General features: G+C 40.1%; 1 protein-coding gene across 1 annotated transcript in view; it reads left to right on the top strand.

Annotated features, from left to right (window-relative positions):
• The first annotated feature begins 696 nt into the window (after positions 1–696).
• gabrz (gamma-aminobutyric acid type A receptor subunit zeta) overlaps positions 697–22,835 on the top strand; it is a 43,630-nt gene continuing 21,491 nt past the window's right edge. Inside the window, exons 1-2 of the mRNA XM_072667397.1 lie at positions 697–923; positions 13,974–14,051. Coding sequence (XP_072523498.1) covers positions 13,999–14,051 — 53 coding nt within the window. The 5' untranslated portion in view covers positions 697–923; positions 13,974–13,998. The remainder of the gene's footprint in view (positions 924–13,973; positions 14,052–22,835) is intronic.

The raw sequence follows: 22,835 nt of genomic DNA, 5'->3' as shown, positions 1-22,835 counted from the left end.
CAACATTTCAATAGGGACATAGACAGTATTTTAATGTTTATCACGTACCCCTGCTATATATTTGTGCTGTATGTTCTCTTGGTTGTGAATAGCGTGTGTATTGGAATTGTGCAGAACATGAAAATGATAATGTAGAAATAAAACGTGGCTGTTTGGTACATAAATCCACCTAAATGTAAAAAGTGGACCTCAGAACAAAATTTAAAGATCATATTACCCACCTGAAAAACACACCATTATGTACGGGCATCTAACTTAAATTATAAGGATCTATAGAAGAACACACACGCACAATTTGCCAACCTATTAGGCTATTCCCCACTATTTTCTAAAACACTGCTGTTAGATTTCAGTGTCTCCATTTTCCAATCTCCATTTTCCCTGCCTAAGTAGATCTACTGGTAATTCGTGTTCCAAAAACAGCTCAGGGTTTCTTTTTCTGAAAGCACTTCAAATGCAACCGACTGTTTCATCTCTAACAAGCGTTTATTCCCCACCTGTTTTCCTGAAGCCCCGCCCCTCCGCTCTGAATATGAACTACAAGACAACCCTTACGCAAAGAGAGTGGAAATATTAACCAATCCGAGCGCAGCAAGACCAGCCAATCCCTGCCCAGTAGGCGGGACCTGTCGGAATGCGGGTGGGTAAAGAAAGTCGTCGGGGCTCACGCACTGTGCAGCTTGCCGAGTTTCCCACAGACGCAACCAGTAGTTGCTGCTGAGCGGTAGCGCATCTGACCGGCAGACTTCAGGTTTATCCTTCCTTCTTTCGCTTGTTTAGTGACGAAAACCAGGGGAATTCAGTTTAAACGAAAAACTAAATGGCTGAAACCAACACGGAATCCAGCATTCACAGATCAGCGCTTCGTTATCCTTCGCAGCTGGATTCAGTCTAGACATGCAAACGGGTGAACGACTTTAAATGTAAGTAGAAAAGGTTGTGCTGCCACACGACCTCATATTGTTAGACTTAATATATTCCAGATTGTTCTGCCAACACCCCCAAATTGTTTATTTTAATTTGACTTAATTGTTTACATCATTATTATTCATATTATATTTATGTTATTATTATTTTTATATTATTGTTATTTTGCATCCCTGTTGATATGATCAGTTTCAGGGTATTAATAGTGCAGACAAGGTGAACGCTTTTGGGATGGTCTTAGAACACCCTGTCGCCTATTTTCTTCTCACTTTACGTAACATTACAGACTACAGGACCAAGATTGGACCAACATTCTGCTTTCTGCTTAGATTTACAGTTATTTAGAAGGGTGGTTCTGGAGTTGCTTGAAGTAAACGGATTTCAATGTCCTTGTGTGACTCAGAAGGCATTTGGCAGTGGTGATCACAGGAAAAAGCACCAACAGGTGCAGGAGGCAGAGCAAAGCGCACCACACGTGTGACTGCTGGGTTGCAATCCGGACAAGAAAGGATGGTTTAGATCATGATGAGCTGGTTTCTCATCTACTCTTATTTGCAATGTTTATGATCTAGTGGTGTCTGGGAACTGACTCCTGTTATGATACTAAATATTCTCAGTATTGTATGTAGGCTGCCCATGTTTTCCCCATGGTCAGTAGGATGCCTCTGTTTGTAGTGATGAAAACCATGCGTTGAACTAAACAGATTTCTGGATCTGTATCTGCCCTCATGTTAATTTAGTCCTCACTTTGTTTATAAAAAAAAGTGGCCCTTATTTTGGGGGCTAATTGAATTGAAAGATTATATCTCAGTTCATAGAGAATGGGTTATCCTCAATCACAATGTAGCCTACTGGAATGTAGCTGGTGCTACATGCATGCATTCATCTATAACATTTCATGAAATAAACATACAAAGTAGGGGTGTACAGGTACGTGTATTCGTGCAGAACCGTCTTGGTACGCCGTTGCACAGAGAATACGCGCTAAGCAATATTATGGTAAATACGGTAACGGAAACCCTAAGCTGTAAGGTATCGTGTTGGCATGGTATCGTGGGAACTGTGGTGGTGAAGGAGTATTGCTATTGTAACTGAGGTTCTTTCATCTCTCTGCCTCTTGCTTCTGTGTGTATAGACCTATACACTCGTTTTTATCTCTCTTGATTCTTTATCTCTGACTGTTCTGTGACACTTTGCTGCTGAGTTAACTCATTACAGGCTGTATTAACTACGTCGGGGAGGACTATTCGACTCTAGATGGAACAAACCATAACTTGCACAACTGTCTGTTTAAATGAAAAGAAAGGTAACCTGGGTTAAACTTATGTTTTTTCTGTTGTGCCGTACTCAATCGTAAGGCCCAAACCACTGTGTGAATCAAACTGTGACCTCTATGTACAGTTGCAACACTGGTATAAACATATGTGTAGATTAAGAGGCTCTTTGCAGTCGTTACTCAAGTGCAGCTTTAAATTTTTGGTTAAAGAGTTTCTTGTTGACAGCTAGTTGCTCTGTTGATCATGTTGTGAACTGGTTAAGGCAAGGCGAGGCCTTTTTATTGAAATGAGTTTCAGATCTGATATGCATGTTTGATATGTTTAATTCAGTAGGTTCTTGAGGGCATCAGCGAAAATATTTTGAGGCTAGTTGAAGACGTAGCCTTAAAGTAATTGGGTACAATGGTAGGGAAATGCTTACGTATTGCAGACATACATTCTGACCTAGATTCCCAATGTCTGTCTTCCATACTTTTATCGTCAGGCTTGTGTAGTCTGCACAGCAAAAACAAATTGGACAGGAGCCTGCTCCAAAAAAACAAAACATCACAGAACAAGAGGCTTATCCATTTGCAGACATACAGTCAGACCCATAAGTATTGGGACTGTGCCACACCTTTTGTATTTTGCCACTGTAAACCACCTCAAAGGATTTAAAGTAAAGGATTCAACATTTGGTTACTGTGTAAAAGTGTAGACTTTAAATCAAGGAATTTTAGAAAAATCTTGCATCAACCACAGCTATTCTTGACATAGTCCCTTTTTTCAAAGACTCAAAAGTAATTGCTCAAACAAACATATTTTGAAAATTAAAAGGATTATTTTCAGTATTTGGTTGCAATTCCTTTGCAGTCAATGACTGACTTAAGTCTGGAACCCATCATCAATGATGAGCTTCCTACCTTGATATGTTGTGCCAGGCCTTCACTGCAGCTGATTTTAGTTTCTGCTTGTTTGTGGGTCTTACTGAGCTCAGTTTCATCTTCTGTAGGTGAAAAACATACTCATTCGGGTTGAGGTCAGATGACTGACTCAGCCTTTTAAGGACATTCAATTTCTGTGCCTCGAGAAGCTCTTGGATGCTTTGCAGTCTGTTTTGGGTCATCATCTATCCATACTGCATAGCTCCATACACTTCAGAATTCATCATGCTACTCTATCAACAGTCATATCATCAGTTAACACCAGTGACCCAGTTCCATTATCAGCTATACATGCTGTAACCGTACCTCTGCCAAGTTTGACAGATGATTTAATATAGCTTTGGATAATGAACCCTTCCTTTTCTTCTCCATACTCTTAATACTAGTTTTAAGCAACTAAGTTTAATCAGGCAAAATAATCTTCTTCCAGAACTGGGCAAGATGTTTACTAACAGTCTAATCTGACTTGCATCTCCAGCATTTCCTGTAACTTGCATCTTGAAGTAGACCCTCTTTATTTACACTCCTACCTCCTCAGAAAGGCTCTTGGCGTGACTGGATGTTGTCGCCATTTCAGCAAAGAAAAAATGATCAGATATTGTCTGATACTTGTCTACTTGTCGTCTGTGGTCTTCAAGGTTTTCTGGTGCACTCAAAACATTGTGCTAAATTGTTGCTTTGGCCACTCCTAACATTTCTGCTATCTCTCTGATAGACTTGTCTTGTTTTTTGGACTCTAAAGATGGCCTTCTATACTTGCATCAACGCCTCTTTAGACCTTGCTAGCCAATGCAAGTTTAGCATTTGGAATTAACTCCTTTACCTGTTATCTCCTTAACCTGTCCTAACTTGTGCTTAACCAGTCATAAAATAATAAGGGAGCAGGCCACCACCCAGACACCTTTTTTTTGTGATAAACACTTGAATAGAAGCTGACGGTCTACAGTTCAATCACATCTTGCCTGCTTCATTTTTAACCCATTATAGTGGTGTACAGAGATCTAATGGAAACCCCAAAATACCAGAGAGCTTTTTTGTCTGACCTTAAATACCCATAACTACTTTACATATGAGTAGTATGAACTGACAAATTCTTAAAAATAATAATTCTAAGTTATTACTGCATGATAAGCTTTACAGCGAGAGTCCAGACAAAATCAACACAAATTTCTCCTCATCCCAAGCATTATTGATGAGACTTGGTTTGATTTCTGAAGTCTGATTATGTAGTCTTGCACTGGAGCTGCATGACTAATGTAGCTAACAAACGATGGAAGTTTACATTTAGCACTGTGCGAACTGCACGCCTGAATCCTCACACACTCAAACCATGTTGTTCGATAATCTTAAATAAATTTACTTACATTTTCTGACACTGTAAGACATCCTTTTTGCTAATAAATTTAACAAGTTAGACCAGCATAATGTCCATGTTTGTGCTTGTCTGGTGTTGGTTTGACTGGTTACCCAGCATGGTTGTCCAGCATTGTCAGAAAAAAACCTTGCATCTCCACTTTGAGGCCTTATAAGTGATTGTTTTGTCTGTTTTTATAGATAACAGCTAGTGATCTTCTGATCAGGTTATTTTGCAGTTCCATAGTCTTGAGCATTTAAATAATCATTCAGAATAAAAAGTATGTAGTTCTATGGTTTTGTTTAGATAATAGAATTGTTTCTAACCATTTTCATTGTTTTGACCAAACAACGCATTATTCTTACATGCATTGTTCCTTGGCACTGTTTAAGTAGGGATCTGCCTAAATCAGCGTGGCCCAAACATATCTTATGAGTTACTTTAACTCCACTATAAGATCTGTGTGTTTTGTGAAATTAACAAACATCTTGGTTAAGTTAATTTGCCAACTTGAAGTACTGGAAGCAAAGCCTAGTCTTTATCACACACCTTTAAATAATCCAAACTGTGGCACAGCACATCATTCACTAATCAGCCATGATATTAAAACCAAGTGAATAACATTGATTAATTTTTTACGGTTGCACTTGTCAAGTGGTGGGGTATACACACTGTATACGGACCTGTGTGACCAAATTATGCAAGTTAGATGACTGGTTCAGAGCATCTCCAAAACAGCTGGTCTGTGGGGTGTGTGTTCCTGGTGTGCAGTGGTCAGTACCTACCAAAAGTGCCCCAAGGAAGAACAGCCTGTGGACAGCAACAGGGTTTTGGCAGCATGAGAGGGAGCCACACAATGTTAAGCACATAAAACATGAGTTATAGTGTGGTTGTATGTAAGGTGTGCTAGAAAAGGTGCAGGATCATCTGCATTATAAAAGGTTTGTCTCATCTTAGTAGTTGCCTGTAACATACTGAGGTCAAATTGTTTTGCATTCATAAGCTCAGATTTTCACTTCTCTGTATCCAGAGTGTTTTCCTACCGTACTATCATAGACTTCCAGCTTGAACTAAAACGTTTCATCTCCCACTTGAACTAAATCTGAAAATGTAAATGTGTCACTAGACTCAGCCATTTAAAAATATGCAGTCTGCTCCTACCACTGTTATGGCTGGCTCTCCTGGTTGCTATTCCAGTCTACTGCCTCTTGTTGTGTTTGAGTTTTAAGGGCTTAAGATAGTGAATAGAAATGTGGGAACTGATGTATGGACTGTGCATATGATGCCTCCACAGTGATTCCCTGTTTGATACAGGACCCTGGTCTGTTTTTCTTTTCAAAACTCTGGCATTACACAGGCCCTTCCAACAAACCAAACAAATAGCCAGACGTGACCAACTGGGTATGCAGTCTCAACAGGGGTGCAGATTTGGTTTGACACATGGTAAACCAACATTTGCAGAAATTCTATTTTACTGCCCAATGCAGTTGAAGTTTTTCCATTGTCTGTCACTGAATGTATCTCATAATATAGAAAAATACCTCAATAATGATGTGATGATCCAGCATGAACCATCCTGTAAAACCGAAAAGTGGGCTGGACATGCCCCTCCCAGCTTTCCCTGAAATTGCACAAATGGGTCTCAGGTGAACATAGTTCTTTGACCTTTCACCAGGGCAGTGTGGCCCCAGTGGGATTTATGGTGGTAAGCACTGGGCTCTGTCTCCCTCGCAGATGTCATCTGCCACACTAAAAGAGAGTCACTTCTGTCTTCAGTCCAAAAAAACAAACAGGCACTGATTTATTATCAGAGCCTCACAGTAGCTAAGCAAGCGAGGACAGAAGAGGCTGTTAAGTAGATGTACCTGGGCAGATGTTGCAGGGCCAGCTCAAGCAGATCAAATCAGTGCAGGCGTTTACAGGATTGTTGTTACCTTTAGATAAGCATCATAGCACTCTCCAGGGAAGGATGTGTCAGCCTTGGAGGATTCACGCTCCATCATAAATATTGGATTTGCATGGTTTAAATATTTATCTTTGGAGGCTTATGCCTGCACTGTAAATAAAGGGGAGTTTCTTATGAGAGTTTGTGGAGCTAAAATACAGCACTGTGCAAATATGTTAAGCCAGCCAAGAAAACTTTTTCAAATAAACTGCACTCTTAAAAATAATGCTACTTAAAGGTTCCTGGATTATATGGTTCATAATAATACACTCTTTTTGGCACCTTTATTTTTAGGAGTGTGTTCAATTAATGGTAGTGTGCAGAATGCAGAAACTCACTGCCCAGAAAACAGTTTAAAATATAACATACTCAAATGACTAAGGGGGTGTGCAGCAGTAAGAATCCAAAATCAAACTGTTTTTGCGACAAACAAGTAATTGGCAATATGACAATTTGTTGCTTTGATTTTGGCAGATCTGTTCTGCAGTTGCTTTCTTACCTTCAACATAGCTTGGTATTTCAGTTCTTGTTATTTAAAAAGGCACCAGATTTTTGTGGTACATTAGTTTGGCTTGTTACAAAGCAAACTATATATACATAATGTCATGTGAACAGAGTACACATTCTTTGGTACACATTCTATGTTTATATAAGATATAATATCTGATACTTAAAAGGTCTTAACGTTAAATAAATACAACATTAGATGGAAAACAACACACATCAGATATTACTGTATCATTATTTATGTAACAAAAAACAATAGTTTGTAGAACCACCTTGAAATAGAACCAATAACTTGAAATAATTGTTTTCTGTATAACTTTATCAGTTTCTCACATCATTCTGGAGGACTTTTGGCCCACTTTTCTTTTCAATGTTACTTTAGTTTAGTGGGCATTTGTTTATACACAGCTCCCTCAAGGTCCCGCCACAGCTTTTCAATTGGGTTGAGGTCTTGACTATGACAAGGCCATGGCAACATTTTGATTCTTTTCTTTTTCAGCCTTTCTTTAATAGATTGTGCTTGATTCCTGCTGCATAACCCATTGCTGGCCAAGCTTTAGCTGTTGGATAGATGGACGCACATTTGACTCTAGAATACTTTGGTATACAGAGGAGTTCATGGTTGACTCAATGACTGCAAGGTCCCCAGGTCCTGTGGCTGCAAAACAAGCTTAAATCATCACCCCTCCACCATCGTCGGTATGAGATGATTGTGTCTATATGCTGTGTTTGGATTTCACCAAACTGTCAGGAGCATTTAACTTGAGTTTCTCGTCGGTCTGACCTAGGGGCGAGTTTGATGGGATGTCCACTCCTGGGATGGATGGCAGTTGTCTTGTAAATGATCTTTCTCACTCTGTGAAAACGCTTACCTGAATGCTCCAGACCACTAAACTAAATTAATCAAGGGCATTGTTTGATCAGAAGCATACATACATATGTATGTATGTGTATATATATATATATATATATATATATATATATATATATATATATATATATATATATATCAGGGGTGTAACTGTATGCGAAAGCCACGGTTCAGTTCACACCGCTCGGCTTGGTACAAGTACGGTACAACAGGAAAAAAACCTAAAGCTTATCCAAGTTTCATTTAAATCAGAACAGACAGTTGTCGAAGTCACAGTTTATTCTGGCTAGTGCTGTACAGTACCCCCTAAGGTTAAGGTAGTTAATACAGCCTGTGGTGTTTTTGTGGTGCCATGCCGTGCAAAGCATATTCAATATATTTCCAAACACATAACCTACTCAAACTGCTCAACACACCATCCTCGCCCGGTCAATCATAAATTCATGATTTAAAATAGTCCTTTATAATAATAGATAACACAATATATAATAATACATTATTGACTTACCGTACAGTATAAATGGGCGTGACCTCGATCATTTTTGCTGACCTTGATGTTTCCTACTTTGTTTACTTGCGTGTTTGTTTACATACAAATAAAAATCACCAGCACACAGAGCAGACTGAGACAGGTGAGGACTTGTTACTTGAGACAAAAAGCTAAGTTTCCCAAAGTCAGCATTATTTTAGCCAAGATGTTTGGAAGAATTGATTTTGTTCCGAAGCTGCATTCCACAGCTCCAGCATGCAAAGTTATATATATCAGTGGTAAAACATTAAACATAAAACAGTCTTAAAATGACAATAATATTGGTTAACACAGTTATTTCTGGCACAATATATAGTCCAAAATACGATACTTATCATAACAGGCCTAATTTGAAATAAATTAGATAGAGAATTAGAAAAGAATGTCTGTGAAATATTTTTATAATTTTGGTCGTTTCACTGCAAACAGAAAAGTGAGGGACAACTGAACGAAAACTGAGCGTACTTGGTTTGTTCACTCTAGGCAGCAGCAAAAGGAAGAGAACGAGAGAAGGAAGAGGTGGCGGGGGGAGAGACAGCTTAAGGTTTGCCGGGTGGCGTTCCACATGGCATTCACCACAGCTTACAGCACTGCGTATTCTCTGTGTGACTGCATACACTGCGAGGTCCATATGGTGATGGTTTAGTACCAGTTCACTATCCATTACCCCACTATGATTACTTTGACTTGCTTTGGCTAATGGAACATACTGGAAATGTGTGGGTGTGTTCATTTAGCTGACGCAGAGTGAAACTAGTCCCCAAATTTTAGTCTCCAAAAATTCAGCCATCGACTGCTTTCATTGTAGTGAAATGTCATGTGTCATCAGTCATCAGTACATCTCGCTAATGCCTATTCGTTAAAGTCAATGATGTCACTGTCTTCTGAATTCACACCTGAACTTGTGCACCTCAGCCTGACTTGCTGTGTCTGAATCTGACATGCGCTGGCAGGAAATTTTGCTCTACCCATTTATTAATGGCTCTGCTTTTCTTGATCAGCGCCCTGTTGTCTACCGTTCATTCCATGATGCGCAGAGCTGGCGGGCAGAAAGAGCCTGCAGCCTAAAAATAATAAATAATGAAATAATTAAATCAAAAGCTCTGAACTTGGAGATGAGACAGTTGTGTGTGGGACGGCTTGGTGAGCAGGCAGCTTTGACAGTGCTCTGAGGCATCTGGGAAAAGCAACGCAGCTCCATAGAGCCTTTCAGAGTGTATGTGCATGTGTGTGTGTGTGTGTGTGTGTGTGTGTGTGTGTGTATGTGTGTGTGCGTGTGTGAGGACAGGCAAGTGGAGCCTGCTGGGATGGGAGCACAATAGGGACAGAGATTTGTTATGTGAGTACATGAGATTCAGCTGGCAGTACATGTTCTTGTCCCCAGTGTGTATGATTGTGCTGTTTCTGAGGCAGTATGATTCATGAGGAAGGTCTTGTTGCTGAATTGAGATCCAATGGCTAGAACAAAGGTCACATCAGCGGATGAGAAGATGGCATTAAAGCGATTTTCATGCCTTATGGCACGTGTAATTCCAGGCCAATCCAGAATAGGCTTGAATACATCGCCACAGATAACTCTGTGTATGTGTGTGTGTAAGAGAGTGCGTGTGTGTATAATTCCAGGGCCAAATTCCATGTCCTGCCCAGAAAAAACAGGACAAACATTTTCAAAGGCTACATTTTTATGTTATGTTTATAAATGCCAAAGAAGGCATCTTCATGCAATGTACTGTTAGCAAACTGAAGAGACTGTACTCAGATAGCTTTTAGCCCACTCACTTTCCCCGGATTTGGCTTTCTTGAGTCTTGCTGGTAAAAATATAAGCTAGTACTTTCCTTTTAGCCTCCCCTGGCTCTTGCTACAACGCATGCTGAATTTGAGCTCCCCTTCTGCGGACTATGGCACAGGAAAAGCTGCAGTCACAAGGCCCGCAGTCTGGAGGTGATGTTCTGCTCTATACACCATATTCTCCTAAAGTCGCTGTCAGATTGTTCCGCTTTCACTAGTGGGCTGGGTGTATGTACATTTACCATTACGTAAAGAATAATTATATAAGGAAAAATATTTTAAACTTAAACTCAGGGGTGGGCAATATGACAATATTTTATCGTAATCATGATAAATTTTGTTGTGAGTGTGTCATGGATATCAGTGCTTAAAGAACACAGACCAACTGCTCATTTCACTGCAAACAGCAGAGTATTTGAATAGTAGTTTTTAAGAATATGTCGCTACTGATGCATTTTGTCTGCATGTCAAAATATTGCAGTAAATAGTGTGCATCTGTAAAAGGTCAGCAGAGGGCGACAGTGATGAGGCACTGTTACCCAAGGGAACTCCAATTCCCAGAACCCCTAGGGGTAATCAGTGCCAACCAGACACACCTGGTTGTCACAGCATTTAAGACTGTGACAAATAACGCTTCTCTGTCACACACCTTTGTAGAGTGGAGACCTGTACGGGACACAGAAGTAAAAGAAAGGAGTTGAAAAGGAACAAAGTTGTGAAAGAAAAGAGCTGAAGAGATCTCAGCTCAATACTCAAAAAGCTATATACTAAAAGAGTCAATAAGCTGAATTAACAGTAGACTGTGGTTATAGTAAAAGAAGGTTTAATATTCAGTTTCATTATTTAAAGTGATGCATCAAAGAGAGAGAGAGAGAGAGAAAGAGAGAATTGAAATTAGCAACAACTTAAAAACTTAAAAACAAGCTGTTAATGGTTAACAGTCAACATGAAGCACCAAACAAACTCACAAGCAGTTCAGACAGGAAGGTGATTTACAGAGGAAATCATTACAAAACCAACCTCAATTTACAAACTCTGCAAAGTGAAGCTCATCAGTATCAGCAACCCAACATAAAATGTCTAAAAACCACCACAAGTTCTCAAAGCTGCTGGTTTAAAATTCTCACTTAAAACCAGTTTGGCACGCCATGGTGTGTCAGCTCTAGATTTGAGTTTGAGTCTGTTTAAAACCTTAACACACATTTTATAAAAGCCTTTTCCAGTTGTCCCATGCAAAGACAGAGACCCAGTGTCAGATGACCGCAGTAGTTGACCCTCACACTCCCCAAAATCAGGCGTGAGGGTCAGTCTTGGGAAAACAAGTCCTCCCCATCACCACCCTGATGACCGTCCTCTTTCAGCATGTCACACTCAACCTCTGTCAGCACTGCTTTCCACTTCCGCAGCAGCTGTGCCACAAAGTGCGTAGATCAAATGTTCAAGCGCTCAGCCACTGGACCCACTTCGTCCAGGTCGGGCCCCTCAAGGACAAACAAATCACCCAATGTTTTCAGTCCTTTTGTGCACAGAGTCCTGTCCATAGATGGGTTGGTGCCACTCAACACATCCAGCCTCTTGAAGCCTCTGCAAGAACTGGAGGCGTAAGGCTGCAACTCTATTTGTCAAATGAACCAGACCTGTTTTTGAATTTTTATTTCCATTTTAGTGCTAACTGTCCCTAGTCTGCAGCATTAGTCTGCAATTCCACCTATTAACTGTGCTTGCTGGTGGCGTGGTGGTAGGTTGCTGGACCTCCATTGCGAGCAGTGCTTGATCAAATCCAGCTGGGAGCAACTTTCCTCCCACAGTGCACAAAAAGTCACATTACCCACATCACTTTCCTTACGTCAGACCTGTATGTATGTACCACAGTATGTACATCTGCAGCACTGTGTGTCGGACAGAGTGGTCAGCAATATTGTAACCCCACAGAAAACTCTTCTCTCTCCCTTCCTCTTCACCCTCTACACCACAAACTTCAGCTACTGCACAGAGACCTGCCACCTTCAAAGGTTTTCTGATGACTCTGCAATAGTTGGATGTATCAGCAGGGGTGATGATGATGAGTACAGGGTGACAGTGAAGTACTTTGTCGCATGATGTGAGCTGAACCATCTGCAGCTCAGTGTGACAAAAACAAAAGAACTGGTGGTGGACCTGAGGAGGAACAATGCAATAAACTAGACTGGGCTAAGAACACTGAACCCCTCTACAGGAAGGGCCAAAGTCTTCTCTATTTTCTGAAGCACCTGAGGTTCTTCATTATCTGCCAGTCTTTGCTCAGGATCTTCTGGGGTGGTGCTATCTTCCATGCTATGCAAGTTCTCCAATATTTTTTCTCTTACTTATTTTATTTTATAGAGTGTTTATTCATAGAGTGTTTGTTCTTACACGAACGGTTGCAACTATAACAACTGCAAATTTCCCAATAAAGTATTTCTGATTCTGTCCTTACAGATGTTCCTCTCTGCACTTGGGTCCACTCCCTAACCGTCCCGTAACAGTATCATGAAATTATCTTTAAATATTGTGCTATAATATTTTCACCATATTGCCCAGGTAAAGGGAATTGTGTGATTCTAGAGTATTTCTGATGGTTTATTTATCAGAAAATTCTGAGTTGTAGACATAACTTAAACGTTGTAGGGAAAAAAAAAAGTTTTGTTGGATATGTAAGATGAAAATATAATAATTATATAAAAACTCTCTAATTGGTTGACTGGGTGAGGCTGGGTTAAGTGTGTGTGTGCATGTTTGTGTTGAGGGCAGAGGTCATAATGGGGATTGCGCTGTGTGTGTGACTGCTGCAGGGTAGAGGTCTGTTGTGTGGCACACATCTCTGCAGCTGCACACAGATTATCTTGGTGCTGGAAGACTGAGCAGAGATTCTGAGAGTAAATCTGCCATCCAGGTTCAAAACAGCAATCATGGACATGCAGTGAAAATCAAGGTTTGATAAGGACGATTTTCTGTACTGCCATGTAATTTTAATCTGTGCCAGTGTCCAGCAGTAGGGCCTTCTTTGATCTGTCTGGGTCAAAGCAGTGCAGTGAAAATCTCACAGGCTCATCTTGATTCTGTTGAGACAAAAAAGGAGTCGCTTCACTGGCTGCTAAGACGAGGTGCTTGTCAGAAACTGGAGCATGGAAATGTAATATTCAAAAAGTGATGTAACCATTTCATCCTGGTGTCTTTTTTTCTACAAAATCTAAAAACAGATTTATGTTATATAACTATGATATAAATATAATACTTTATATTGCTGCCGTCCAATAAAAAACATGTACCTCCATTTTTGTCTGTTTTTTACTTTTCTCCATACTTTGAACACTGTAGCTGAGTTGCAATAAACTCTTATTTTACAATGACTTTAAGTTAGGAATATTTTTGCCCCCCCCCTCCCTGTAAAGCCACTATTTTAGAGACAAATATACAATATATATTATACGTATTTCTTCTTGGGATGTGCACGCATGTAGAATGCCAGTATAAAATGCTCTGCTTTAACACAATCACAAGAACTTTTTAAAATTAGTCCCAAGTCTTACTAGAAATGGTTGCTGTCCACTACAGATCCTCTCCGCATAGTTTGCTGCTCGCTAACTGAAGAGATTGTTGTTTGGTATGGTTAGGTGTGATGAACGGGGCCCTCTTTCCTTTGCAATCAACTTCTGACTAAGTACCAAGAACAACCGACCTATGACTGTAAAGATTTCCTATCTTAGCACAATGATGATGATGATGTTGATGTTGATGTTGATGTTGATGATGATGATGTTGATGATGATGGCCCCAAAGCTGATCACACAGTATGAAGAGTCCCTCTTTTCACTCTTTCTTTCTTCTCCTAGACAGACGCCTGAGACTCCTGCAGCCATGCGTACATGCAGCCCTCCAGGCTCTGTAGTCTTCATTTTCATCATTAGCAGGTAAGCAGTTCTGAAAGCCTATTCTGACTTGCTCTGCTTTAAGAAGCACTCATCAGAGTCGAGCCATACAGTGTCCTCCAGAATTCAGTGTAGCTTTTTGTGTGGATTTCAAGATATCTTCGAAAGATCCAACTTCAACTTAACATGCCCACTAGAAAACTATTAATATGTGTAGATCTATTTGCCCTTCTTGTGGGTAAAAAAATAAAATGTTTTGCAAATGCACAACACACTCTGAATTATTGCTAGGCATAAGGAACATTTTTCTTCCATAAATAAAGGGTTTTGCTATGAACAGGCTGGTTGCCTGGGGCCAAAAAAAAGGTCAACCCAGTCCAGTTCCCTTTAAGCAGTGAGAACATTTTAGAGCAACACTCAGGTGCACATGCTTGTGTAATCTATTACACATCCTGGTGCGTTATTTACCAGTGAGTACTTTACCCTCAATATCACAAGCCCTAACTATCATAGTGCCGTTTACTCCATTATGAGATATGTTAGAAAATTCAGTTATGTAAAGGAAAAACATTCAATGTCAAATGAAACCATTAATAGATTATTAATTACATAAAAACATAATATAGCATGCTTCACAGTGGGCATTTAGGCTTTTTTATTCTTGTTCTTGATTCTTTGCCTCTGGTGCTTGTTGCAAAATTTACTGCTTGTGTAGTGCAAAAGCATTATTGTGTCTTATCTGGCCATCTGCTTTCAGCCGTGAAGCACTCATTGAGGAAAATATATAAAATATGGGGAGACTTGGAAGCCCCAGGAGACAACACCCGGAGAGAGTTTTACCTCTTGTGAATTTCTACTTACTGCACACTCTCACTAGGGACAAATTATTGTGGTTTATTTAGCTTCATAGCAGGGTTGGGTTTGGGATTCTTGGGTTTGAAACTACTTTATAGTTATTGTAGAATTTAACAAGTCTTTGTCATGCAAGTTGTGTATTTTAGTCTCATGACTAACTATTTTGCCTATGAGTGCTATTGCTTCAAACTGTATTTCTAACCCATTGAAATGTAAAGCTCAGCATGACTAAAGAACTCAGATGTGTTTCAAAAGATACCATTTAAGTGGGAATATCAAGTACACTAAATGCTTGGACACCCCTTCTAATGAATGCATTCAGTTACTTTTAAGTTGCACTCATCACTGACACAGATGTGCAAATGCGCACATGCACACACACAGCTTGTCTAGTCCCTGGAGAGAAGATAACCAATGAAATAGGACAGACTGAAGCAGATAAACATGAACCTTTTGGCACCATGTCTAATGCCAGGTGTGGACTAGGGGCATATAAAGTCACCAGCATTGAGCTGTGGAGCAGTGGAACTGTGTTCTCTGGAATTATGGTGCTCCATCCAATACATTTAGGATGAGTTGGGGATGAGGTAGGATTGTGATCATCCAACATTATGACCTCACTACAGCTGTTGTCGCTGAATTAAATTGTTACAGGATTCAAAAGTCCTTACAGCAATGCTCCCAAGACTAGTAGAAGGCCTGCCCTGGACTATAGAGACAGTTACAATCGTCACCGGGCAGCCAACATGCTGAGAGGAAAGCTGGGCCAAACAGTCAACTATGCTGGTTAACATTCCTTTAAGTGATAAGGGGAGAAAGCACCATCTACCCCCCAGTTGTGCTCTCTCGGACATTGCTGAGCACCCAGCATTCAGGTCCCCAGCTAACAGCTGCCTGTGCTGGCCAGCATCGCTTAAGAGTGATGAGGGGACAAAGGTCTACCTACCCACCTGGAGAAAGCACTGTCAATTGTGCACTTGAACTCCGACTGCTGATGGCAAAGCAGCATAGCTCGGGTTTCAAAATCATGGCCCCCCCGAGCCATAGTAGAAGTGCATTAGACAGCGGAGTGTAATTGTTCTGTTCATGTTATGAATGTTACGGGTAAAAGTAGACTTTAATATCTGTTGGCTAAGTTGGCTGCTTTTTTTTCTTTCTGGTCAGCATATTCATGGGTGTTACTATGGTAACCAATGTGGCTATGGGACAAAATGCAACTACAGTCTGATCATACTAATTGGATTTGGACAGCATGAAATCTGAAAAGATCTGATTGGCTATACAGTGTGAACAAGGCCTAATCTCCATTCCTGCTCACATGCATGTTGATTTACTGTGATACCCCGTTGATAACCTTTCTCTAAGTAGGATTTTCCAAGCCTGCCTTATGTTCTTAGAGTGTCTGTTTACAGACATAAGTAGTGTGTGGGTCGTGCATGTATTTTAGTAATAGGTTGCTTGCCACACTTAAGCACTGCAATGCTCAGTGCAAGCAGGAATCCTGAGGCGGAAACCCATTTTTGTCAGCAACTTCTCCTGGGTGATGAGCTTACATGATGACGTACCCACAGAAGAGACAAGCACAGTATAATTTAGCTCTTTCTACTTTGGCAGTAAATGAAAGACTAGCTGCCTTAAGTATGCATTCACATAGGATTATGTGGGCCTGGTAAAAGGTGTAGCGGTGGTAGGATGGAATTACAGCTAATCCGTGAGGACTTTTTGCTTGTGTGTGTGTGTGTGTGTGTGTGTGTGTGTGGGTACAGATGAAAATAACAGCCCTCATATGGTGTTCCTTCTCCTATCTGCATGCTCAATGTTATCCTCGCTTGCAGAGGTACAGTAACTAAAGCACTAATATGATTACAGATAGCCCTATTTAGCTCAGATGCATTGATTCACTGTTGCTGGTTTGGGTTTAACCTTTTCCGTCCAGGCAGATTGAGGTTAATGAGATGCTGGACTAATCAGAAGTGGGTCTGGACCAACTAAAAAGCTCTACAGTTTGTGCTTTCTCTGAATGGCTAGTTTTCTCTGGAGCAGATCAAAGGGATGTAGGGGCAAACAGCAGTGCAGGGTCTGCCTCACCATCTGTCTACCTGCATACACCTCCCATTCACCTCCTCCCCTCTCTTGCACCAGCAAGCCAAGCAGACAGAAAGGCTCCACTGAGCATGGTCAGAAGGTCTTTATCACTCATAACTCAGAGACATGAACAGTCTAGGTATAAATATAATGCTTTGCAAACATATTAAAGCCCTCGTTTTCTAGATTTCTAAATCCATACTTAAACATAGTTTTGCAGTCAGTTTGTTGAATTGCTAACCATAGATGTCTAAACATTTATATTGGATCCAGATACAATACTAGACGTCTCTTTGCGCTTTTGACAAAACATGCATGTTAAATGCATGCATGACTAGTACACTACGTCTGTTTTCTATTATTTGGTCTTTCCCAACAAAAAGGCTTTTCCAGGTTGTACAATATTCTAGTGTAAAACTGATGGCCGCAATAACAGCATGTGTAAAACCCAGACAGCAGGATAGGACTACTCATGATTTAGAATATTTATTTATTTATTAATATTTTTTTAATTATTATTTTGGGCACTACCATTATGGCCAAAAAGGCTGCTTTGCCATCAGTGGTCAAAGTGCAAGAGAGCACAGTTGGCCATGCTCTCCCCGTGTGGGTAGATGGACATCACTCTTAAGCAGTGTTGGCCAGCACTGGCATCTGCTGCTTTCCTCTAAGCACGTCTGCTGGCTGATCGGCAACATCGCTTCAGCAGCAGTTTGAAACTAGGCAGTGGTTGGCTTTGTATGTGTTTGAATCAAAACTAGATTGGGACATATTGCTAAAATCTAATTATTGCTGAAACTAATAGCTTTAACAATTTTTGCAACCCCGGAGCCCAACAGAGCACAATTGGCCTTACGTTCTCTTTCTCCCAGTGTGATGTTGGCCTTCAAGCATGTTGGTTGCCAGGTGACGTTTCATGGGCAGCCGTTCGAAAAGAGGCAGTGACTGGTTGCACATGTGTCGGAGGAGGCATGTGTCCGTCCTCACCCTTCCACTGTTGGGAGCATTGCATATGATAGAGAGTACTAATGAATGGGTTAACTAATCAAATTGGGAGGAAAAATTGGGTAAAAAAAACAAAAAACAAAACAAAAAACAACATGAGCCCAAACTTAAGATGTAGATTTGTGTGGAAAGGCACAGATGTTGTGCCAACTCTCTCACTATTTCCTAGTGAACTACATTCAGTTCAGTGGCTAAATATAAGGCAAAGGTACACCAGTCTATAAAACTGTCCTGTATGAGAGTGTGGCAAAGATGATGTCAAGTTTACCAAAAAGAATGACCAATTAAGATGTGAGATGATATTTTGGGAATGGGAAAAGCTGGTATCGTTTGGAGTATATTTACTCTAAAAGACTTCAAAGCATGTCACTCTGGCAGAGATTAATTTGTGGGCTTTTAATTTCATCTGAAAATAATTAAAAATACCTATTTTAGGTTTGGAAATGTTGGATTACAGAAGTGCTGGTTTTCCTTATATGCAAACTCAGATACGCCTTTTAAATATTTCTGAAGAGCTTAAGAACACAGGGTATTCAGACGGACCTAAGAAATTTGTGATGTTTATAAATCAAGTCACGTCAAGCATTACAACAATATGCAATATCTTTTTTTATTTTTCTTCCTGTCATCTAAATGAAATGAAAGAAGAAAAGGCTACTGACGGTGAGATGAGATCTTAGACAGTAAGGGGAGACAACAGGATGCAGGTAGCTACATGTTGTATTCCTGTTAAGTCGTCGCCATCATCATGGTCTCGCATCTTTTTCAAGTGTGATCAGAAAAGTGTGAATGCACACTTGGACAATTCCAAAAAAAAAAAAATTCAACATTTATATATAAAGGAAGAACGACTGGGTTAACATGATCCTATAAACATGAACTACTTGTCACTTTATCTGACACGCTATTCCTCTGCTGTTTTGCTGTCTGTCCTTCTTATTGCATTTGTGAATTTTTAAAGTCGAAAAGTCTTATCCTCAAATGAAGGGTAGCTTCACTTGGTGAAACGGGTTCAAACCAAAAACGCTTCTCTTTTAGAGGGACTGACCCTACATTGGGCTCTCTAATAGTTTTCATGTCCTGTTCGTACTTGACTACCATTAACTCTCCACACTGCACACATATTTCCCAACACAATTACAGCATGAGGGGGAGCATGAACCATTTTAATGTGGATTACGTATTTCAGATAATGTCAGGAGAAAGAAATATGTACATATATTTTACATTGAATACAAAGCAATACATTGAGAATATTTCAAAAATGACCTCCTGCTTAATGCATTTGTGTTTCTTCAAATTTGAATGTTACCAGGTGTCGACTAGATAAGGATTTACACCCCTTTAAAGTCTTGATTCCTCGATTTCTTCTTATATAAATATAGCCCATTATAAATTAATTTGAATTGAATTTTGATTTACAGTGGAAATGAGGGGTGTGTTCAAAGATTTATGCTACTATGTCACAATGTGTGGAAGGGGGCCCCAGGTCAGGTACTGTTCAGGATCTCGGTGGGGAAAGAAATTGTAAAAAGCATGTGAGTTTACAATAACAAAAACTGATATTGCGTTTTAGAAATGTTGGCAACTTTCCCAGTTACAATGGCTTTCCAAGGCACTGTAAGTGGCCTCTGACTCTACAGTTAAAAAGGCACATTTAAAAAGGTAAAGCTCTCTGAGTAAAGAGTTGGCAGGAACTCACAGTTCAGTGCTAAGTGCACACTTGTGTCTCATATCTCAAGAGGTTACTCTGTGAAGTATGTCTTGCGCTGAGATTTTTCAGATGACCTGTTTTGAGAGGCCTGCAATATAGCATCTTGGTTTGGGGTAAGCTTAAATATTTTTATTTTTAATTATTGGACTGCTTTCCCAGTACTGACACTATAGTTATTTAATTCTGCTTATCTATTGGCTCTTCACTTCAAATAGTTTGAACTCACTCTGTTTTTTCTTTAATCTGAAGTTTGGTGTGGTTTCTCATAACTGGCTTATGTAAGTCAAAGAAACAGTCTGATCGATTAACACCACTCAAAGTGCAGTAGTACATGGTGCTTTATGTAAACGAAACATCATTAATTTTTGAACATCAGTACAGTAGCAGACTTTTTATTTTTCCTCCTTGATGCAAGATATTGTGGGTATCATCCAAGAGACTGTCTAGCAGACTTACAGAAGTCTGTAAGTCACTGCCCTTGTGCCCATTGCACAAGAGCTGAATTTCATATTATGTAAGCTGTTTTACTGCTTTAATAAATTAAGAGGGATTATTGAATGAAGTCTCTTCTGGGGAAAAAAAACTATTTAACACACCCCTTCCAAAATCTGGATGCTAAGCTGATCCCGATGAGCTGAAACAGACTTTTTGCAGTAGATTTAATTTAATAATCTCTCTTCTTTTATAATTGCAATACAAACAGTTTATGGTATTAACTGGAGCTTATGTAGTACCAACTAACTGATCCATTTTAAGAATGTATGATTCAGTTACATAGCAAAAACAGTTCCATATCTGTGTAGGAACAGGTGCATTTGTTTTACTGCTTTCATAAATAAAGAGGAAGTATTAAATGAAGTCTCTTCTGAAAGAAAAACACACCCCTTTCAAAATCAGGATGAGACATGTGGCTGAAACAGGCTTTTTGCAGTCGATTTAATTTAATAATATCTGGAAATAGTTACATATCTGTGTGAATGTCATGTAATTGAATTAAATATTACAGTGCAATTTAATAAAATGTTCACATTTTCCATGACAAATCTATCAGAATACATCTGCCTGTTGCATCATTGACTTATAGTGACTTCTGTTGCAATCTTGTAAATTATTATATAATATATATATATATAGTGCAGTTAAACAAAACACATTTTTACAATATTATGAAGCCCTAGTATACTGTAGAACAGTTGTGTGATAACTGTTAACTATTTGTTCAGGACCAATTAGAGCACATGCAAATGTGTGAACATCCCTGTTTAAAAGACATGCTAACTGCCCTAACCTTCGTACATTCCATATTTCCCGTGATATGTTCATATCAGTACATAGACAGGATTTGATCGTTAGGTGCGGCCCAACAACCAGGGGTACCTAGATCTTTGCATTTGACTATACACACATCAGTGCAAGTATCTGAAATATCTGAGCAGGAACATTTTTATACATCAGTGCAGTGAGAATTTGCTCCCATTGTGCGGCTCAGAGGTAGCAGTGTGTTGTGTTTTTCTTTTTTTTCTTTTTTTTTTACCCCAGGTGGGGGTTTGGCTGAGAAGAGACTGTCTCCTCTGACCACTGATCAGTGATTCTGAGGAGAGGGGGTATGAAAAACATGAGCTGGAGGCACAGCCAGTCTGGTTCTGAGCTGATCTGCCTCTGAGGCAGCAGGCAAACTAGCCCACAAAAACAACTCCAGCTACACACACACACACACACACACACACACACACACACAAACATGCTCACGTCAGTCAGCCTAAACTCCAGAGACACAAGCTCGATTTAGAGCTAGTGTTGGCTCAAATTCAACTGAATGGAGGCAGAAAAGGAAGAGATGAGCGTTAGTTTTCAAAGCCCCAGCTGAATGATTCTCACTGTTGGAGCATTGATCTTCTGTTCAATTTGGCTCTGGAGAGTGTGCTCAGAAAAACCGAAGACTCAACGCTTTCAGTGTTTTCTTTTTTGTGTCTTTTTCCTACTCTGCCTAATGAGTCTCAGATCAAATTCATGTATTGTAACTCCCTGTTGATGCTGTAAATTCTCAACCCACAAAAGCATTCTGGGATTAGCGCTGACAGATTCTGATGCATCAGAGGAAGACAAATGCATTGAATGATAAAATAAATCATTTAAATCTATCTGTCATTTCCAACAAACACAATATTATCTATTAGTACTGACATGAGCAATGAGTGGGTTGATTCACTGCGTGTTTATGCATATGAATGTGTGAAGCAGTTTTGTCAGATGCCTGTGCAGATGAGATGGATGACTGTCAATGGAAACAGCTCACAGACACAATCTGTTTCATGCCAACATCTCTGTCAGCTCAACTCAGTGACCCAGGATTCCCTCGCCCATGCAACGAGCAGCAAGCAGAGAGTCTCCCTTTTGATGGCCGATGAAACCCTAATGATCCTTTGAAAAGCTGAGTCCACAGAGAATAGGCAGAAGCCAGGCAGCTGTACACTCTTCAGTGAGGCCTTGCAGACGACCCTGAAAAACTGAGGCTTGGAATTCATTGAAAATATGGTGTAATTTCACATGAACAACATGTTTATCAACAAAGTATTGTCCAAAGGTCTTTGTCGCCACACTAATAAATGCATTTAGCTACTTTAAGTTGCACCTGCCACTGACACAGATGTGCAAATACATGCACACACACAGCTTGTCTGTGTAGAGAAGTATAGTCAATAGAATATGACTCTCTGGAGCAGAAAAACATAAACCTATTGGCACCGTGCCCAATGCCTTAGCTTGGGCTAGAGGGGTACAAAGCCCTCCAGCATTGAGCTGTGGAGCAGTGGAACTGTGTTCTCTGACATGATGAACCTCCATCCACTACTAATGAGTAGATAAGATGGGGATGAGGGGGGGGGGGTGGTTATTATCCAACATCCTGGCCTCACTAAAGCCCTTGTCACTGAATGCAATCCAATCCTCACAGAAATGTTCAAGTAGAAGATCAAGTAGAAAACCTTTCCTGGACAGTAGAGACAGTTGCAAGATAAACTCTCCGGACCCACTATGTCTCTGACCAGGAAGAAGATAAGAAGGTGGATGTGTGGATGTAATGATTTTATAAATAATGTACACATGTGAATTGAGTGTCATTGTGTCAAAACCTTAAAACTAGGCCAATGTTGTGAACACTGCGTGCT

Source organism: Salminus brasiliensis, chromosome 22 (assembly GCF_030463535.1).
Source record: "Salminus brasiliensis chromosome 22, fSalBra1.hap2, whole genome shotgun sequence".
NCBI lineage: Eukaryota > Metazoa > Chordata > Actinopteri > Characiformes > Bryconidae > Salminus > Salminus brasiliensis.
The sequence above is the reverse complement of the archived record's forward strand: the minus strand, read 5'-3'. Positions and strand labels throughout refer to the sequence as shown.